Source organism: Salmo salar, chromosome ssa13 (assembly GCF_905237065.1).
Source record: "Salmo salar chromosome ssa13, Ssal_v3.1, whole genome shotgun sequence".
Classification (NCBI taxonomy): domain Eukaryota; kingdom Metazoa; phylum Chordata; class Actinopteri; order Salmoniformes; family Salmonidae; genus Salmo; species Salmo salar.
The window spans coordinates 105,810,018-105,830,308 of record NC_059454.1 but is presented as its reverse complement, the minus strand read 5'-3'; the positions used below and the strand labels follow the sequence as shown (position 1 = coordinate 105,830,308).

The 20,291-nt window shown below is 45.0% G+C and overlaps 1 protein-coding gene across 12 annotated transcripts in view; it reads left to right on the top strand.

The window, feature by feature from the left end:
* The window catches only part of mapk10 (mitogen-activated protein kinase 10), a 115,199-nt gene that overhangs the window by 70,851 nt on the left and 24,057 nt on the right, over positions 1-20,291 (top strand). For 7 of the 12 annotated variants that reach the window (XM_014138906.2, XM_045692622.1, XM_014138913.2 and 4 more), the window contains 3 exons: positions 11,671-11,853; positions 16,810-16,934; positions 18,256-18,282. In XM_014138906.2, coding sequence (XP_013994381.1) covers positions 11,671-11,853; positions 16,810-16,934; positions 18,256-18,282 — 335 coding nt within the window. Of the gene's footprint in view, positions 1-2,440; positions 2,513-11,670; positions 11,854-16,809; positions 16,935-18,255; positions 18,283-20,291 lie in introns of all 12 variants that reach the window. The other 5 variants (XM_014138909.2, XM_014138915.2, XM_045692623.1 and 2 more) reach the window with 3 other exon arrangements.

Below are 20,291 nucleotides of genomic sequence, written 5' to 3'. Positions count from 1 at the left end.
TAGGTACTGACCTGTTCTCCTCTGTTAGGTACTGACCTGTTCTCCTCTGTTAGGTACTGGGCTCCTCTGTTAGGTACTGACTTGTTCTCCTCTGTTAGGTACTGACCTGTTCTCCTCTGTTAGGTACTGACCTGTTCTCCTCTGTTAGGTACTGACCTGTTCTCCTCTGTTAGGTACTGGGCTGTTCTCCTAGGTACTGGGCTGTCCTCCTCTGTTAGGTACTGACCTGTTCTTCTCTGTTAGGTACTGACCTGTCCTCCTCTGTTAGGTACTGGGCTGTTCTCCTCTGTTAGGTACTGGGCTGTTCTCCTCTGTTAGGTACTGGGCTGTTCTCCTCTGTTAGGTACTGACCTGTTCTCCTCTGTTAGGTACTGACCTGTTCTCCTCTGTTAGGTACTGACCTGTTCTCCTCTGTTAGGTACTGGGCTGTTGTTGGTCTAGTGACTCTAACTAACTTGGCTGTGACTTCATAATAACTCTAATATTTCCATAATTGTATTATTAATTCACCATCTAATACATGAATTAACCTCTCTGAAAAGTTCTGTGTGTAATATTAACAAATTGCTTAATGTACGTTCTTACCCAGAAAGAAATGATCCATCCTGTATTCAACCTATTTATTCTGGTACCTCTGGCAGAATGACACATTCCTCACTCAGAATATTTATGCTTTTCTTAATTTATATATTTCTAGTGGCGAGTGTGTCTGCCTGGTGCGTGTTGTATACACTGTGGGAATCCAGAATATATTCTAAAGCCATTGTGGTCATTATTTTAAGGTAGTCAATGCCAATCAAAATGCCAGCAGAGTGAAATCTGTAAGTTGCTTTTACAGTGGATTTTACCAAGCTAGAACATATGAAAAGTTTCATTCCAAAATGATATATATTCATTTTCAGAAATGTTGGTAAATTAGCTTTTATTGTTTGAAGAACTTATGAAAGAGATTGCTGTGTTTTTTCACTACCTAATCATGGCATGGGGTTGTTCAATGACAGATAAGTATTTGTTTGATGTCTGTCACTTTAATTTCAGAGATGCAAATAGTTATGTTTTGTTTCGAAACTCTGCAGTATATCCGCCTCACTCTCAGATAAATAAATAGTACTACTAAGTTTTACACAGTCAAATGTGACAAAAAAGTACATTTTTAATAAAGAACTGTATAAAATGATGCAATTGTGACATCAATATAAAAAAACAATAATTAAAATGAACCAGTACGATTTGACATTTTAGTCATTTTGCAGATGCTTTTATCCAGAGCGACTTACAGTTAGTCCGTTCATCTTAAGATCACTAGGTGAGACCACCATGTATCACAGTCACAGGATAGACACATGGGGTAATACATCCTGTGAGAAGAGCCCTGTAGCAGGCTACACGTAGATATGAGTGTAGAAAACATTTCATCACAGGTAAGACATTTAACATGTTTAGTACAGTCTGTTTATAACTCCACTCACTACTTGTAGCTGTATAGTCCGTTTGTTTGTGTTGTTGGTCCTGGCTAGCTTAATGTTCTGGTTGGTAGCTAGCTAGCACTCACTCACTCACATGGAGCAAAATCTTGACCTTTGTCAAACACAATTTTCTTGTTGTCTGCCTGTTTTAGTCAATTACAAAACTACAATAAATAAAAGTACAACATGTCTATAAAGATTCATTTTCAACATTGCCTGCTCCCTAGCGTTCTCACTACTTAGAAACACTTAATTGTAGGGCTTACCTCATGCCCATTTTCATAACCGTTGACCGTTACAAAGGTCAAGTTTTTGCTGTGAGCCAATGGGTTAACCTGGTAACCACAGATTGTTTTCCCCACAGGCGGGCAGGTCCTCGACGTTCTAATACCGACTGGGACTATACGAACATTCCATTCCAGCTAAACAATGGAAATAATAGCACTTCGCAAAAACAAAACCCATTTTAACACATATCTATAATCTATTAATTAAAAAATCTGAGAAAAGTAACATTTTTACACACACATGAATCTAACCATAAGCATTCATTTCTGATGAAAAAATAAAAAAAAACAAAGTGAAAAATGGATGGATGTAGCATTTTGGAATGAAACTCTTCATATGCACTAGAGATTGGCTTTACCGTGCTTTAGAAAAGCCCTGTTAGAACACACATGTGGCATGTTGTATGTCTGGGCGCAGTGTGTGGTTGATGGAGTTAGTATCACAGGAGGTTTGTGGCACCATATTTGAGGAGGACGGACTTGTGGTAATGGCTGGAGCGGGATCAGTGGAATGGTATCAAATACATCAAACACATGGTTTCCATGGTTTCCAGGTGTCTGGTGCCATTCCATTTGCTCCGTTCCGGCCATTATTATGAGCCATCCTCCCCTCAGCAGCCTCCACTGGTTTGTGTGTCATGTGTCATACATGCTGAGTGACTGGTATGGGATTGTGTCTGGCTGCAGTGGACATGTGGTCTGTGGGCTGCATCTTTGGAGAGGTGATCAGAGGAACAGTTCTGTTCCCAGGCACCGACCGTATCCTTGCCTCACTTCTGGAACATTCATCAACACTATACTGCACACTGCTAGAAGAAATGGCCCTGTGAAGAACCAAATAGGGTTCAATGGCTAGCGGCATACAGTATATGCCCTATAGAACCTTTAGATAAAAGGGACAGTGCTGTTCTCAGGCACTGACCGTATCCGTGCCTCACTTCTATAGACTATAACTAGTATTATCACAATAGCCTCCTTTTTACTGATTGTGTCCACATCTTGATTGTGCCCACATTTGTAGACGGGTGTAGATGATCACAAGACACATTGGGATCTGATTGTGATCAGATCTTCCTGACCACCTCTGGTGGTAGTCAGGCACATTGGGATCTGATTGTGATCAGATCTTCCTGACCGTAGTCAGGCACATTGGGATCTGATTGTGATCAGATCTTCCTGACCACCTCTGGTGTTAGTCAGACACGCATTACGTCTGGATTTCTCACAGGTGTAGACGGAGCTGGACAGTAAAAGCATATAAATCATCATTATTCTGCCTTTTAAAATCATTGACAGCTGGCGCCATTGACTTTTGACATCAATATGTGTTTTAAAGGAAATCAATAATATTTTGTGAAATAATTTGCATACAGGGAGGGACAGGGACATTTGGTCACAATGCAGACACAGTGGAAGGATAAGAAACACATTTTAATACCACGTGTAGACATATATCTGAAAGTCTGTGCACAATCAGAATGTGGTTCAGATCAGGACCAAGGATGCATGTTAGCGCCAGGTATAAACGGCGCTAATGATACAACAAGCTCCATAGATCTGCTGCTAGCGCACCACAGCTAACTAGCTAGCGATTTCACACCTACCTCGTTCTGGCTTTGTTCCGGTCTTTACAGGCTACAACATACAGTATCAGGGCTGTCATTGAGACGAGTAGTTTGAACACCATAATAAAAGCGGAACATTTTGAAAATAGCGTAAATTCAAGATGAGGGGCATACTGATAATATTTAAGGGGGATTGTCAGTATAAAAAAGTAAATGCTTTCTTTTAAAACACAAGTTAAGATATGTAGCTATATGGAAAGATTTTAGAATACATTTCAGCAAATTGTTTTAATCAAATTAGACAAGCTAAACATCCGTGTAGAATAATTTTAGGGAATGAATGAAAATGTCCCCAAGCTTCTCATCTCACAGTATGGTGTAGATGTGATTCCTAAAGTGTGATGTAGACAAAGAGGAAATGAAGCCAGCGTTCCAGCAGGATGAGCTCATGTGTTTCTGGATGTCCTGGCTGGCTGACAGGCATCCTCTACCCCCTCTGAGAACGTTGGGAGATGGAGAGAACAAAGACTCAGCCATCTCTGCCATCACCCCCCCCCTTTCCTCAGCTTGGCCACCTCCTATTCCCCTACATACAAATACACACACACACACACACCATCCTTACCCCTCTGTTCCTATCCTAAAATAGTGCTCATCATTCAAATCAACTTTCAAGTTTATTTGCCATTTGCAATAAATTAAATGGAAATCTTACTCACCAGAGCGCTCATAATAATAAAATAAAACAGCAATCTTAACACAAAATCACACCAACCAACCTCTGGAACATTCTACAGTACCCCTTCTTCTGCCTTCATATTGATAAAGCATATTTTATACAATCCAGAGAGAACTTTGGGATGTTCCAATCCTGCTATCTGCTGGTTTTAAATCCCACTTTAAGGGCACGTGTACGTGCATCTTATTTTAACCCAGGACTGGGGAACAGTTAATTAAATGATAGGAAGCCAAGGAGAAAAGCATTGACTCTGTTCTATACCACTGTGTCTGTGTCCCAAATGGCATCTTACTGTATTCCCTATAGTGTACTACTTTTTGACCAGGGCCCAAAGTGGGAAGTAGTGCACTATATAGGGAAAAGGGTGCCGTTTGGAATACACACTGGAATACACACTGCTATACACACTGCTTCACTGAGAGATTAAGGGCTCGATTCAATCTGTTTCGCTGAAGTTCAGCATTACAGCGTAATTGAAATTCAAAGGCAATATTCCCGCGTTAGAGGAGACTACATTCACTATAAACGCTGCATACGTTGGCTAAGTTACCTTTACATTTATATCAAATCATATCAAATGGATTTGTCACATACACATGGTTAGCAGGTGTTAATGCGAGTGTAGCGAAATGCTTGTGCTTCTAGTTCCGACCATGCAGTAATATCTAACAAGTAAATATAACCTAACAATTCCACAACAACTACCTTATACACACAAGTATAAAGGAATGAATACGAATATGTACATAAAAATATATGAATGAGTGATGGCCGAACGGCATAGGCAAGATGCAGTAGATGTTAAGAGTACAGTATATACATATGAGTTGAGTAATGTAGTGTATGAAAACATATAAAGTGGCATTGTTTAAAGTGGCTAGTGATACATTACATCAAGATGGTAAGATGCAGTAGATGATATAGCGTACAGTATATACATATGAGATGAGTAATGTAGGGTATGTAAACATGATATAAAGTGGCTAGTGACAAATTGATTACATACATTTTTCCATTATTAAAGTGGCTGGAGTTGAGGCAGTATGTTGGCAGAAGCCACTCAATGTTAGTGGTGGCTGTTTAGAAGTCTGATGGCCTTGAGATAGAAGCTGTTTTTCAGTCTCTCGGTCCCAGCTTTGATGCACCTGTACTGACCTCGGCTTCAGGATGATAGCGGGGTGAACAGGCAGTGGCTCGGGTGGTGGTTGTCCTTGATGATATTTATGGCCTTCCTGTGACATCGGGTGGTGTAGGTGTCCTGGAGGGCAGGTAGTTTGCACCCGGTGATGCGTTGTGCAGACCTCACTACCCTCTGGAGAGCCTTCCGGTTATGGGCGGAGCAGTTGCCGTACCAGGCAGTGATACAGCCCGACAGGATGCTCTCGATTGTGCATCTGTAAAAGTTTGTGAGGTTGAAGAGGCGCTGCTGCGCCTTCTTCACCACGCTGTCTGTGTGGGTGGACCATTTCAGTTTGTCCGTGATGTGTACGCCAAGGAACTTAAAACTCTCCACCCTCTCCACTACTGTCCCGTCGATGTGGATAGGGGGGTGCACCCTCTGCTGTTTCCTGAAGTCCACGATCATCTCCTTTCTTTTGTTGACATTGAGTGTGAGGTTATTTTCCTGACACCACACTCCGAGGGCCCTCAGCTCCTCCCTGTAGGCCGTCTCGTCATTGTTGGTAATCAAGCCTACCACTGTAGTGTCGTCTGCAAACTTGATGATTAAGTTGGAGGCGTGCATGGCCACGCAGTCGTGGGTGAACAGGGAGTACAGGAGAGGGCTGAGAACGCACCCTTGTGGGGGCACAGTGTTGAGGATCAGCGGGGTGGAGATGTTGTTACCTAACCTCACCACCTAGGGGCGGCCCGTCAGGAAGTCCAGGACCCAGTTGCACAGGGCGGGGTCAAGACCCAGGCTCTCAAGCTTAATGACGAGTTTGGAGGGTACTGTGGTGTTAAATGCTGAGCTGTAATCCATGAACAGCATTCTTACATAGGTATTCCTCTTGTCCAGATGGGTTAGGGCATTGTGCAGTGTGATGGCGATTGCGTCGTCTGTGGACCTATTGGGGCGGTAAGCAAATTGGAGTGGGTTTAGGGTGACAGGTAGGGTGGAGGTGATATGGTCCTTGACTAGTCTCTCAAAGCACTTCAGGATGACAGAAGTGAGTGCTACAGGGCGGTAGTCATTTAGCTCAGTTACCTTAGCTTTCTTGGGAACAGGAACAATGGTGGCCCTCTTGAAGCATGTGGGGACAGCAGATTGGGATAAGGATTGATTGAATATGTCTGTAAACACACCAGCCAGCTGGTCTGCGCATGCTCTGAGGACGCGGCCGGGGATGCTGTCTGGGCCTGCAGCCTTGCGAGGGTTAACACGTTTAAATGTTTTACTCACGTTGGCTGCAGTGAAGGAGAGCCCGCAGGTTTTGGTAGCGGGCCGTGTCAGTGGCACTGTATTGTCCTCAAAGCGAGCAAAAGAGTCGTTTAGTCTGTCTGGGAGCAAGACATCGTGATCCGCGACGGGGCTGGTTTTTCTTTTGTGGTCCGTGATTGACTGTAGACCCTGCCACATACCTCTCGTGTTTGAGCTGTTGAATTGCGACTCCACTTTGTCTCTGTACTGACGCTTAGCTTGTTTGATTGCCTTGCGGAGGGAATAGCTACACTGTTTCCGGTCACCTTGTCCTGATTAAAAGCAGTGGTTCGCGCGTTCAGTTTTGCGTGAATGCTGCCATCTATCCATGGTTTCTGGTTGGGGAATGTTTTAATAGACGCTGTGGGTACAACATCACCGATGCACTTGCTAATAAAACTCGCTCACCGAATCAGCGTATTCATCAATGTTGTTGTTCGCCGCAATGCGAAACATATCCCAGTCCACATGATCGAAGCAATCTTGAAGCGTGGAATCCGATTGGTCGGACCAGCATTGAACAGACCTGAGCGCGGGTGATTCCTGTTTTAGTCTCTGTCTATAGGCTGGGAGCAACAAAATGGAGTCGTGGTCAGCTTTTCCAAAGGGAGGGCGGGGGAGGGCCTTATATGCGTCGCGGAAGTTAGAATAACAATGATCCAGGGTTTTGCCAGCCCTGGTAGCACAACCGATATGCTGATAGAATTTGGGGAGCCTTGTTTTCAGATTAGCCTTATTAAAATCCCCGGCAACAATAAACGCAGCCTCGGGATATGTGGTTTCCAGTTTACATAGAGTCAAATGAAGTTTGTTCAGGGCCGGCGATGTGTCTGCTTGGGGAGGAATATACACGACTGTGATTATGATCGAAGAGAATTCTCTTGGTAGATAATGCGGTCGGCATTTGATTGTGAGGAATTCTAAGTCAGGTGAACAAAAGGACTTGAGTTCCTGTATGTTGTTATGATCACACCACGTCTCGTTAATCATACCAGAGAGATGCTTGTTTCTGTCGGCGCGATGCGTGAAGAAACCAGGTGGCTGTACCGACTCAGATAGCGTGTCTCGAGTGAGCCATGTTTCCGTGAAACAAAGAACGTTACAGTCTCTGATGTCTCTCTGGAATGCTGCCCTTGCTCGGATTTTGTCTACCTTGTCAAGAGACTGGACATTGGCGAGTAGTATGCTCGGGAGCGGTGTGCGATGTGCCCGTCTACGGAGCCTGACCAGAAGACCGCTTCGTCTGCCCCTTCTACGGTGCCGTTGATTTGGGTCGCCTGCTGGGATCCGACACATTGTCCTGGGTGGTAGGCCAAACAGAGGATCCGCTTCGGGAAAGTCGTATTCCTGTTCGTAATGTTGGTGAGTTGACGTTGCTCTTATATCCAATAGTTCCTCCCGACTGTATGTAGTAAAACCTAAGATTACCTGGGGTACCAATGTAAGAAATAACACATAAAAAAACAGAATACTGCATAGTTTCCTAGGAACGCGAAGCGAGGCGGCCATCTCTGTCAGCGCCGGAAGTTTACACTCAATTTGTAACGCTTCAGCCAAACAGATTGAATAGAACCCTAGGTAGCTCTTTAATTAAGGATATGGGAGAATGGGGAGTGCTGATGCAATAATAACAAAAGCTTTAGTATTAATAGAGTCTTTCTTATAGCAGATTAAAGGAGTGGAATTACCATTGTAGGTGAGATGAGGAGAGGGGAGGAATGAACTCCTCACCCCGGCCCAGATCACTCTGACCAATAGAACACTCAGACAGGACTCTCTATGCATCGTTCTGACACATGCATGTCTTGCGTCAGTATAGAAGAGGTACTGTAGTACTAGTTTTAATAATCCACAAAATGCCAGAAAATATCTATTTTAATACCCCTTTTATTTGTTTATTTGTTAGGGACCATGCACAACAAGTATTGCTGCAGATTTAGCTACAGTACTTGACTCCATTCCATCGGTAGTCCCTAGTACAGTGTTTCCCAAACCAGGTCCCGGGGACCCCAGGGGGGGCACGTTATGGGTTTTTGCTCTAGCACTACACAGCTGATTCAAATAATCAAAGCTTGATGATGAGTTGATTATTTGAATCAGCTGTGTCGTCTTATAGTAAAAAAACGAAATAATCACCCCTTGGGGTCCTCAGGACTGAGTTTGGAAAATGCTGTCCTAGTACCAAATTAACACTGTTCTGTGTTAATCCATAGATAGGTGTACAAGGCCTTGTTTGTTGGTGAACCCACTTACCGTCCATACGGGCCACTGACTGTACAATATCGTACAATGGTGATCTGTTTGGACTGTCAGACTAGGAAGAGATATGTTTGTTTACAGTGATTGAGTTGATTAAATGGTCAATCTGCAATTCAAACAATAACAAAGCAGCCACCACGACACTGTTATGGTAAACAGCTGAGGGATGGGGCTGGAGAAATGTAACCAGCCTCAGATTCATAGACAGAGCTATGGATGCACGACTGACAATCCATGATATCAACATGATAGCTTGAACCATGTTTTGAGGCTACAGTATACAGTGTTTGATTACAAACGAAGGAGTGAAACAAGCTTCTATTCTGGGTTCTGATAGGGTCAGACAGTTGGACTGAGCTCATGGGGCATTTCTAAGTTTATATTCTTCAGGAATTAATGGGTATGTATCATTAAAAGTCCAAAAATATATGTAGTAATCGCAGATTCTCCCTTTAAATATGGAAAAAGACAACTTTATTTTGTTTGAGAAATGGCAGATAATACAGTAGTTGTCTGTTACTGTTTGCTCATGTCCTTAGGTCTGCTTAGGAGAGTGATATGTCCCAATGTGGCCTTAACACATCTGCTTGCAGGCCTACTGTAGTCCTATGCATACATGATGATGCTGCATCTTAATGTCTTAGACATACAGTACAGTGGTCCCTTTAGTGTTCTGTTCGTTGTTACCATCTTTAGCACTTTGGGTTTGTGATAAAGCATTTTATTTATGCATACTGTATTATTATTATTATTATTAGTAGCAGCAGTAGTAGTAGTAGTAGCAGCAGTAGTAGTAGTAGTAGTAGCAGTAGGATAAGTAGTAGAGGCAGTAGGAGTAGTAGCAGTAGGAGTAGTAGTAGTGGTAGTAGTAGTAGCAGTAAGAGTAGTAGTAGTTATAGCAGTAGTAGTGGTAATAGCAACAGTAGTAATAGTAGTAGTAGCAGTAGGATTAGTAGCAGTAGTAATAGCAGTCGTGGTAGTAGTAGTAGTATCAGTAGGACTAGCAGTAGGAGTAGTAGTAGTAGTAGTAGTAGCAGCAGTAGGAGTAGTAGTAGTATTAATAGTAGTATAGCAGTAGTAGGAGTAGTAGTAGTAGTAATAGGAGTAGTAGTAGCAGTTTCAGTATCAGTAGGAGAAGCAGTAGCAATGGTAGTAGTAGTAGTAGTAGTAGTAGTAGCAGCAGTAGTAGTAGTAGTAGTAGTAGTAGCAGTAGCAATGGTAGTAGTAGTAGTAGTAGTAGTAGTAGCAGCAGTAGTAGTAGTAGTAGTATCAGTGGTAGCAGCAGTAGTAGCAGCAGCAGTAGTAGCAGCAGCAGCAGTAGTAGCAGCAGCAGCAGTAGTAGTAGTAGCAGTAGTAGCAGCAGCAGTAGTAGCAGCAGCAGCAGTAGTAGTAGCAGCAGCAGTAGTAGTAGTAGCAGCAGCAGTAGTAGTAGTAGCAGTAGTAGCAGCAGCAGTAGTAGCAGCAGCAGTAGTAGCAGCAGCAGCAGTAGTAGTAGCAGCAGCAGTAGTAGTAGTAGCAGCAGTAGTAGTAGCAGTAGTAGCAGCAGTAGCAGCAGCAGTAGTAGTAGTAGCAGTAGTAGCAGCAGCAGTAGTAGTAGCAGCAGTAGTAGTAGTAGCAGCAGCAGCAGTAGTAGCAGCAGCAGTAGTAGTAGCAGCAGTAGTAGTAGTTGTAGCAGCAGTAGTAGTAGTAGTAGCAGTAGTAGCAGCAGCAGCAGTATTAGTAGTAGCAGCAGTAGTAGTAGTAGTAGCAGCAGTAGTAGTAGTAATAGCAGTAGTAGTAGCAACAGTAGTAGTAGTAGTAGTAGTAGCAGTAGTAGCAGCAGTAGTAGTAGTAGTAGCAGCAGTAGTAGTAGTAATAGCAGTAGTAGTAGCAACAGTAGTAGTAGTAGTAGTAGCAGTATTATTAGTAGCAGTAGTAGTATCAGTGATAGTAGCAGTAGTAGTAGTAGTAGTAGTAGCAGCAGTAGTAGTAGTAGTAGTATCAGTGGTAGCAGCAGAAGTAGTAGTAGTAGTAGTAGCAGTAGGAGTAGTAGTAGTAGTAGTAGTAGCAGCAGCAGCAGCAGTAGTAGTAGTAGTAGCAGTAGTAGTAGTAGTAGTTGCAGTATTAGTAGTAGCAGTAGTAGTATCAGTGGTAGTAGCAGAAGTAGTAGTGGTAGTAGTAGTAGCAGCAGCAGCAGCAGTAGTAGTAGCAGTAGTAGTAGTAGTAGTTGCAGTAGTAGTAGTAGAAGTAGTAGTATCAGTTGTAGTAGTGTCAGTAGTTGTAGGAGCAGTAGAAGTAGAAGTATCAGTAGTAGTACTATCAGTATCAGTAGTAGTAGTAGTAGTAGTAGCAGTAGTAGTAGTAGTAGTAGCAGCAGTAGTAGTAGTAGCAGCAGTAGCAGTAGTAGCAGATGTAGTAGCAGTAGTAGTAGCAGTAGTAGCAGTAGTAGTAGTAGTAGTAGCAGCAGTAGTAGTAGTAGCAGCAGAAGCAGTAGTAGCAGATGCAGTAGCAGTAGTAGTAGCAGTAGTAGAAGTAGAAGTATCAGTAGTAGCAGTAGTAGTAGTAGTTGTAGTATTAGTAGCAGTAGTAGTAGAAGTATCAGTAGTAGTAGTAGTAGTAGTAGCAGAAGTAATATAAGTATCAGTAGTAGTAGTAGTAGTAGTAGTAGTAGGAGTGTATATATATATATATAATTTTTTTTAAGCTTTATTTAACTAGGCAAGTCAGTTAAGAACAAATTCTTATTTACAATGACATCCTACCAGTAGCAGGAGTAAGTAGTAGTAGTAGCATTAGTAGTTGTACATTTACATTTACGGCATTTAGCAGACGCTCTTATGTAGTAGCAGTTGCAGTTTAAAGCCTATGTACAGTGTAACAGTTTGGTGACATAGCCAGGCCATGGTGCTTTGCTGTCCAGGTTTGTTGTGTTTTTTCCTTAACCCCTCCCTCTCAGATATTGACCAATGGAATAAGGTGATTGAGCAGCTGGGCACACCTGCACCAGAGTTTATGAAGAAGCTGCAGCCAACCGTCCGTAACTATGTAGAGAACAGGCCCAAATACGCAGGCCTCACCTTCCCCAAGCTCTTCCCCGACTGCCTCTTCCCCGCAGACTCAGAGCACAACAAACTCAAAGGTGAGTCAATGAAGTGGCGGTTCTATTCTATTCAATTCTATTGTTTTATTCTATTCTGTTCTATTCTGTTCTATGTTGTTCTTTTCAAGAAGGCATTGTGCAGCATGTGTGTGGAGACTGGAGATGGTTTGTGTCTGTGAGTGTTGTACAGTGTGTCAATGTGTCTGTGAGTGTTGTACAGTGTGTCAATGTGTCTGTGTGTGTTGTGCACAGAGTCAATGTGTCTGTGTGATAAAGGCATATATATTTTATATGATTGTAATCTCATCAAACTGAACTGGTTTTTGGCTGACGAGGGGCAGAATAAGTGAAGTGATATACTGTAGCTGAAATGACAAGGGTGACAGTCACTCCCTTTAGTGAAATTAATTTAGAGGAAGAGGGTTTAAACCAAGACATCATCCACTACCTTTCCATCTACATTTCCAGAGAAATCATATTCATCATATCATGGTATTCCCAGGAAGTATTTCTACAGGAGGCTTCCAGAGAAAATAGTTTACAAAATCCCAGGTGGATACCAGGCTATATCTGAAGAAGACAGATTTCCCCTAAATATAATGAATCTGCCTGGTACAGCTGCTACATCAAAGCCATGCAGTATGTCTGGGAAGGAAATTCACAGGAATTACTCAGGAGCCCGCCTGCTGCCTCCTGTCTCCTGCCTCTTGTCTGCCTCCTCCTGCCTCCTGTCTCCTGTCTCCTGCCGCCTCCTGCCTCCTGTCTCCTGCCTCCTGTCTCCTTCCGCCTCGTGCCTGCCGCCTCCTGCCTGCCGCCTCCTGTCTCCTGCCGCCTCGTGCCTGCTGTCTCCTGCCTGCCTCCTCCTGCCTCCTGTCTCCTGCCTGCCTCCTCCTGCCTCCTGTCTCCTGCCTGCTGTCTCCTGCCGCCTCGTGCCTGCCGCCTCCTGCCTGCCTCCTCCTGCCTCCTGTCTCCTGCCTCCTGTCTCCTGCCTCCTCCTGCCTGCCGCCTCCTGCCTGCATCCTCCTGCCTCCTGTCTCCTGCCTGCCTCCTCCTGCCTCCTCCTGCCTCCTGTCTCCTGCCTGCTGTCTCCTGCCGCCTCGTGCCTGCCGCGCTGTCTCCTGTCTCCTCCTGTCTCCTGCCTCCTGTCTCCTGCCTCCTGTCTCCTGCCGCCTCGTGCCTGCCGTCTCCTGCCTGCCGCCTCCTGTCTCCTGCCGCCTCCTGCCTCCCTGCCGCCTCCTGTCTCCTGCCGCCTCCTGCCTCCTGTCTTCTGCTACCTCCTGCCTGCTGTCTCCTGTCCCCTGCTACCTCCTGCCTGCTGTCTCCTGTCTCCTGCCTCCTGCTGCTACCTGTCTCCTGCCTCCTACCTCCTGTCTCCTGCTGGCTCATGTGTCCTGCCTGTTGCCTCCTGTCTCTTGTCTCCTGTCTCCCGCCTCCTGCGGCCTGCCTGCTACCTCCTGCCTGCTACCTCCTAGCTCCTGCCTGCTGACTGCCTGATCCCTGCAGAAACCAGACTGAAGGAGAGTAGAGGGGCTGCTAGAGGAATACACCCACTGATTTAGAGCTGTGTTATAGCGGCTGTGTCAGATATACTAGAGGAATACACCCACTGATTTAGAGCTGTGTTATAGCGGCTGTGTCTGATATACTAGAGGAATACACCCACTGATTTAGAGCTGTGTTATAGCGGCTGTGTCAGATATACTAGACGAATACACCCACTGATTTAGAGCTGTGTTATAGCGGCTGTGTCAGATATACTAGAGGAATACACCCACTGATTTAGAGCTGTGTTATAGCGGCTGTGTCAGATATACTAGAGGAATACACCCACTTTTTTTAGAGCTGTTTTTTAGCGGCTGTGTCAGATATATTAGAGGAATACACCCACTGATTTAGAGCTGTGTTATAGCGGCTGTGTCAGATATACTAGAGGAATACACCCACTGAGTTAGAGAGGACATAATGGAGTCACAGCCAGAGATGGAAGGTAAGGTGTAGTGTTACAGTGACTGTGTTAGAGAGAAACTGCATTAGAGTGATTCATTACTGAGCCGAGCCAAACCGACCAGAGATGTACTGGGCTAGCCTGGCTATGCATCCACCTTAGTTACTGGAACCATGCTGGAAAGGACAATGTCAAAATAAAATATTTCATCTGGAACAGTATATGCTTGGGGTCGGCATAGTGTGAAAAGGGTACGAGAGCACTGTTTACGTAGCTGTACTCGAGGCTAGGTAGGAGCCTGGGAAATCCTGTTAGGAGTAAAGCTAGTGGAGCCGTGGTCTTTGGTTACACTGCATGCTGAGAGAGCTGTTATGCTAGAGATAAGGAGTGACTCAGAGGAGGGAGCGTCTGAGCCGCCATTTTGGAGATTGCTATGGCTGGCCTATAGCTGCTGGCATGGTGATGCAGCACAGTGTGGGGATGGTGAGGAGGGGAGGTACAGTGCATTTCGTCTGACCGCTGCTAATGGACTATTTATAGTGAGTCAGACTGTCCGGGCCGTACGAGGGGTGGAGGGAGGGATGAAGAGATGGGGGGAAGGATGAAGGGATGGGGGAGGGATGAAGGGATGGGGAGAGATGAAGGGATGGGGTGAGGATGGAGGGATGGAAGGATGGATGGATGGTGGGAGGGATGGTGGGAGGGATGGGATGGAGGGATGGTTAGGGATGGATGGAGGGGCTGTGGGAGGGATGGTGGGAGGGATGGATGGAGGGGCTGTGGGAGGGATGGTGGGAAGGATGGATGGATGGAGGGAGGGAGGGAGGGGCTGTGGGAGGGATAGAGGGGTGGATGGATGGATGGAAGGATGTGGCAGGGATGGTGGGAGGGATGGGATGGAGGGGCTGTGGGAGGGATGGGAGGTGCTGTTGGAGGGATGGATGGAAGGATGGTGGGAGAGATGGTGAGAGGGATGGAGGGGCTCTGGGAGGGATGGAGGGATGGTTGGAGGGGCTGTGGGAGGGATGGAGGGGCTGTGGGAGGGGTACAGGGGCTGTGGGAGGGATGTGGGAGGGATGGGAGGGGCTGTTGGAGGGGTGGATGGAAGGATGGTGGGAGGGATGGAGGGTCTCTGGGAGGGATGGATAGAAGGATGGTGGGAGGGATGGAGGGATGTGGCAGGGATGGTGGGAGGGATGGGATGGAGGGATGGATGGAAGGGCTGTGGGAGGGATGGAGGGCCTGTGGGAGGGATAGAGGGGATGTGGGAGGGATGGAGGGATGTGGCAGGGATGGTGGGAAGGATGGGATGGAGGGAGGGGCTGTGGGAGGGATGGGGGGCTGTGGGAGGGATGGAGGGATGTGGCAGGGATGGTGGGGAAGGATGGGATGGAGGGATGGATGGAGGGGCTGTGGGAGGGATAGAGGGGCTGTGGGAGGGATGTTGGGAAGGATGGGAGGGGCTGTTGGAGGGAAGGATGGTGGGAGGGATGGTGAGAGGGATGGAGGGGCTCTGGGAGGGATGGGGGGTTGTGGGAGGGATGGATGGAGGGATGGTGGGAGGGATGGGGGGTTGTGGGAGGGATGGATAGAAGGATGGTGGGAGGGATGGGAGGGATGGGGGGTTGTGGGAGAGATGGGGGTGGTGGGAGGGATGGGGGTGTAGGGAGGGATGGGGGTTGTGGGAGGGATGGGGGTGTAGGGAGGGATGGGGGGTTGTGGGAGGGATGGGGGTGTAGGGATGGGGGTGTAGGGAGGGATGGGGTGGTGGGAGGGATGGTGGGTTAAGAGTTTGGTATTGCAGAACTGAACAGTTCATATTAGTACAAGAGCAGGAAGCACAGATGGATTCATCATGGTCATGTTTTTTTATTTTGTGAATTTGCATCTGAAGAAATATTACATTTGTAATTTAAGGCTAATACAAATGGTTGTAAGAGTATTGTAATTCATAACCTTGAGAAACAAGTAGGTTACTAGCAAGCTCTCTTCTCTCTTCTGACAAAGAGATTGAATGTCTGTGTGTTGAACCATAATATTCCCTGAGTGTTAAGCCTTGACTGTGGTGCTATGGAAACAGAGGAGGGAAAATCTTAAAGGAACAGTAAACTATTGTCTCACATGGAGATGATATGAGACAAAGTAGTGCACTACAGATGGGATAGAGTGCCGTTTTGGATGCACATAATGTTTGATAGACAGTGTTTTATTGCTGATTGAGTTTCTCCCTTCTATTCTGTCCATTTACTCTGACCCCACTCTCTCTGTTTCCTCTCTCCTCCCTTGACTCTGACCCCACTCTCTCTGTCTCCTCTCTCCTCCCTTGACTCTGACCCCACTCCCTCTGTCTCCTCTCTCCTCCCTTGACTCTGACCCCACTCTCTCTGTCTCCTCTCTCCTCCCTTGACTCTGACCCCACTCCCTCTGTCTCCTCTCTCCTCCCTTGACTCTGACCCCACTCTCTCTGTCTCCTCTCTCCTCCCTTGACTCTGACCCCACTCTCTCTGTCTCCTCTCTCCTTCCTTGACTCTGACCCCACTCCCTCTGTCTCCTCTCTCCTTCCTTGACTCTGACCCCACTCCCTCTGTCTCCTCTCTCCTCCCTTGACTCTGACCCCACTCCCTCTGTCTCCTCTCTCCTTCCTTGACTCTGACCCCACTCTCTCTGTTTCCTCTCTCCTCCCTTGACTCTGACCCCACTCTCTCTGTCTCCTCTCTCCTTCCTTGACTCTGACCCCACTCCCTCTGTCTCCTCTCTCCTCCCTTGACTCTGACCCCACTCCCTCTGTCTCCTCTCTCCTCCCTTGACTCTGACCCCACTCCCTCTGTCTCCTCTCTCCTCCCTTGACTCTGACCCCACTCCCTCTGTCTCCTCTCTCCTTCCTTGACTCTGACCCCACTCTCTCTGTCTCCTCTCTCCTTCCTTGACTCTGACCCCACTCTCTCTGTCTCCTCTCTCCTCCCTTGACTCTGACCCCACTCTCTCTGTCTCCTCTCTCCTCCCTTGACTCTGACGCTTCTCTCTCTCTCTGCTTCTCTCTGTCTCCACAGCCAGCCAGGCCAGAGACCTGTTGTGTAAGATGTTGATTATTGATCCAGCCAAGCGGATACAAGTGGATGAAGCCTTACAGCACCCCTACATCAACGTTTGGTACGACCCAGCCGAGGTGGAGGCGGTGAGTAGGAGGAGTCTGTAGCTAGAACTCTCTGGCAGCCTTATCACTTAGTAGCTCTAGGTCAATCCTATAGCTTGGTACTTGTTTAGTTTGGGCTGTTTTCATCTGCCTTGTGTTTGTATTAGTGATGTGTAGATATATTCATTTTATGTTAAATTCCCCTCTCATAATGGTTACCATAGGAACCATCCAGAGAAACATTTCTGTTGTTGTTGTTTAGTTTGCATCCCCTGCTTTTTCTTCATGGTTTGACCTTTTATGGCTATCCCTTTACCCACCACAGCTTATCTGACATTCGGTAGTCATGGAAACATGTTACTGACTATCATGTACTGTAGAGACATCCCAGTGGGTTCAACTGGTTGTTATACCCATAGAAATATATACTATGGTTTCTTTTTCTATGGTTTTACCTGCTGGAATGTGCTTGATTCCTCAAATAGAGCACAGATATAAAAAAACACAGTCTCACTGCTCACTGCTTTGGGAGAATACAGTATAGTTCATTCTCATCCAGGAGCTGTGTGATAAGGATAGTTAATACTGTATCATATAGCAGGCATTGCTTAAGCTGTGCTGGTTATGTACTGAAGTATAGTCATTCCCCTTTAAAGACCTTCATCACTGTGGGATAATAGTGAGTTTGGGAAAAAGCAATTTGCAGCCCGTCTCTTACTTTACTTGATGAAGACTTTAGATGCAATTCACACCAAGTAGGCCTATCTGCCTATGCATAATGCACTACAGTGTGACATGGCCTTCTCTGAACCCAGTGAAGCAGACAGAACTGGGGTGCTGAATGAAAAGGTAACCTCTCTGTTAGCCTGGAACCCAAACTGATACAATCTCTTCCCAATAGTGAACTGTAGTATATTAGCATATTAGTTTGGATTTCAACATACGACTTTATATGAAAGATGTGTACAAATATAGAGTATCAATGACTCTCAACAAGATCAATTAAGTCGATTTTAATCAAGTTTATTTTATTTTGTTATTTGCAATAAATCACACACCTTCATTATAATATCTATGTTTAACAGTTGGAATATGCATTTTGAAGTATATTATTATATGATATTGTGTAATATGTACATTTCATTTGTAGCATGTCTCGTTCTTTTGTGAAAACATACATTTTACTTAATCAAAGCAAAAATTACCAAGAAGTGACATCTTACTGTTATATGATGATGGGATATTCTATATTGTTGTATAGATGTGATATATAGATTATATTGGCCATCAATGGCATTATATTCTCCCTGAAACCAATGTACTGTTTTCTCCCCTCTTTATTGTTCATTTCATGCTGATGAAGGCCAGGGATCTCGTCCAAATATCAATGGTAAATAAAAAATGACTTACATCAAGATAAATATATCTCCTATACAGCATATACAGCATTACAAACATGATATGACCAGATATGACCACATATGACCAGATATGGCTTTACAAAACTGTACTACATGTATTTGGGGGCAGGTAGTCAAAACCCCATCTTCAGAACTTTTTCACTGACCAAAATTGAGAAATGTGTCATATATACTCTTAGAAATAAAGGTGCTACCTAGAACCATAAAGGGTTGTTCGGCTGTCCCTGTAGGAGAATAACACGTTTGGTTCTAGGAGTGTATAGAATGGAGAGCATTACAAACAGGATATGACCAGATATTACCAAAATTGCACTATCCTAAGGAACCCTCATACCTCAGACAAAAAAATATATAATGTTGTCAATCAACAATGACAAGCCACCTGGGTCTGACAACTTGGATGGAAAATTACTTAGGATGATAGTGGATGATAATGCCACTCCTTTGCTATCTCTTCAATCTAAGCCTACAGAAAAGTGTGTGCCCTGGAGGGAAGCCAAAGTCATTCCACTACACAAGAATAGCAAAGCACCCTTTACTGGCTCAAACAGCCAACCAATCAGCCTGTTACCAACCCTTAGTAAATTTTTTGAAAAAATGGTGTTTGACAAGATACAATGCTATTTCACAGTAAACAAATTCACAACAGACTTTAGCATGCTTATAGGGAAGGGCACTCAAGATGTACGGCACTTACACAAATGACTGATGATTGGCTGAGAGAAATTGATAATAAGAAGATTGTGGAAGCTGTTTTGTTAGACTTCAGTGCAGCTTTTGACATTATCAATCGTAATCTGCTGCTGGAAAAAGAAATGTGTTATGGCTTTACATCCCCTGTTATATTGTGGATTACCTGTCTAACAGAACAAAGAGGGTGTTCTTTAATGGAAGCATCTCCAACATAATCCAGGTAGAGTCAGGCATTCCCCAGGGCAGCTGGCTAGGCCCCTTACTTTTTTTCAATCTTTACTAATCATACTGCCACTGGCTTTGAGTAAAGCCACCGTGTCTATGTATGCTGATGACTCAACACTATACATGTCGGCTACCACAGCAAGTGAAATCACTGCAATACTTAAACAAAGAGCTGCAGTCAGTTTTAGAATGGGTGGCAAGAAATAAACTAGTCCTTAATATTTCAAAACGAAAAGCATTATATTTGCTGCAACAAATCATTCACTAATCCCTAAACCTCAACTAAATCTTGTAATGAATAATGTGGAAATTCACCAAGTTGAGGAGACTAAACTGCTTGGAGTAACCCTGGATTGTAAACGGTTGTGGTCATAACATATTGATGTAACGGTAGCTAAGAGAGAAGCTAAGGGAGAAGTCTGTCTGTAATAAAGATCTGCTCTGCTTTCTTGACATTGCTATCAAGAGAACAAGTCCTACAGGCCCTAGTTTTGTCGCACCTGGACTAATGCCCTGTTATATGGTCAAGTGCCACAAAGAGGGACATAGGCAAATTCCAGTTGGCCCAGAACGGAGCAGCACGGCTGGCCCTTAAATTTACACAGAGAACTAACATTAATGACATGCATGTCCATCTCTCCTGGCTCAAAGTAGTGGAGCGATTGACTGCGTCAGTACTTGTCTTTGTGGGAGGTATTGACATGTTGAAAGCACCGAGCTATCTGTTTAAACGACTAGCACACAGCTTGGACACCCATGCATACCCAACAAGACATGCCACCAGAGGTCTCTTCACGGTCCCCAAGTCCAGAACAGACTATGGGAGGTGCACAGTGCTACATAGAGCCATGACTACATGGAACTCTATTCCACATCAAGTAACTCATGCAAGCAGTAAAATTAGATTAAAATAAAAACAGATAAAACTACACCTTATGGAACAGCGCGGATTGTGGGGAGACAGACACAAACACGTATATGCACACACATGCTCACACGCACTCTACACACATGTACATTAATATTGTTATATTGCTGTATTATGGATTTTGTATTGGAG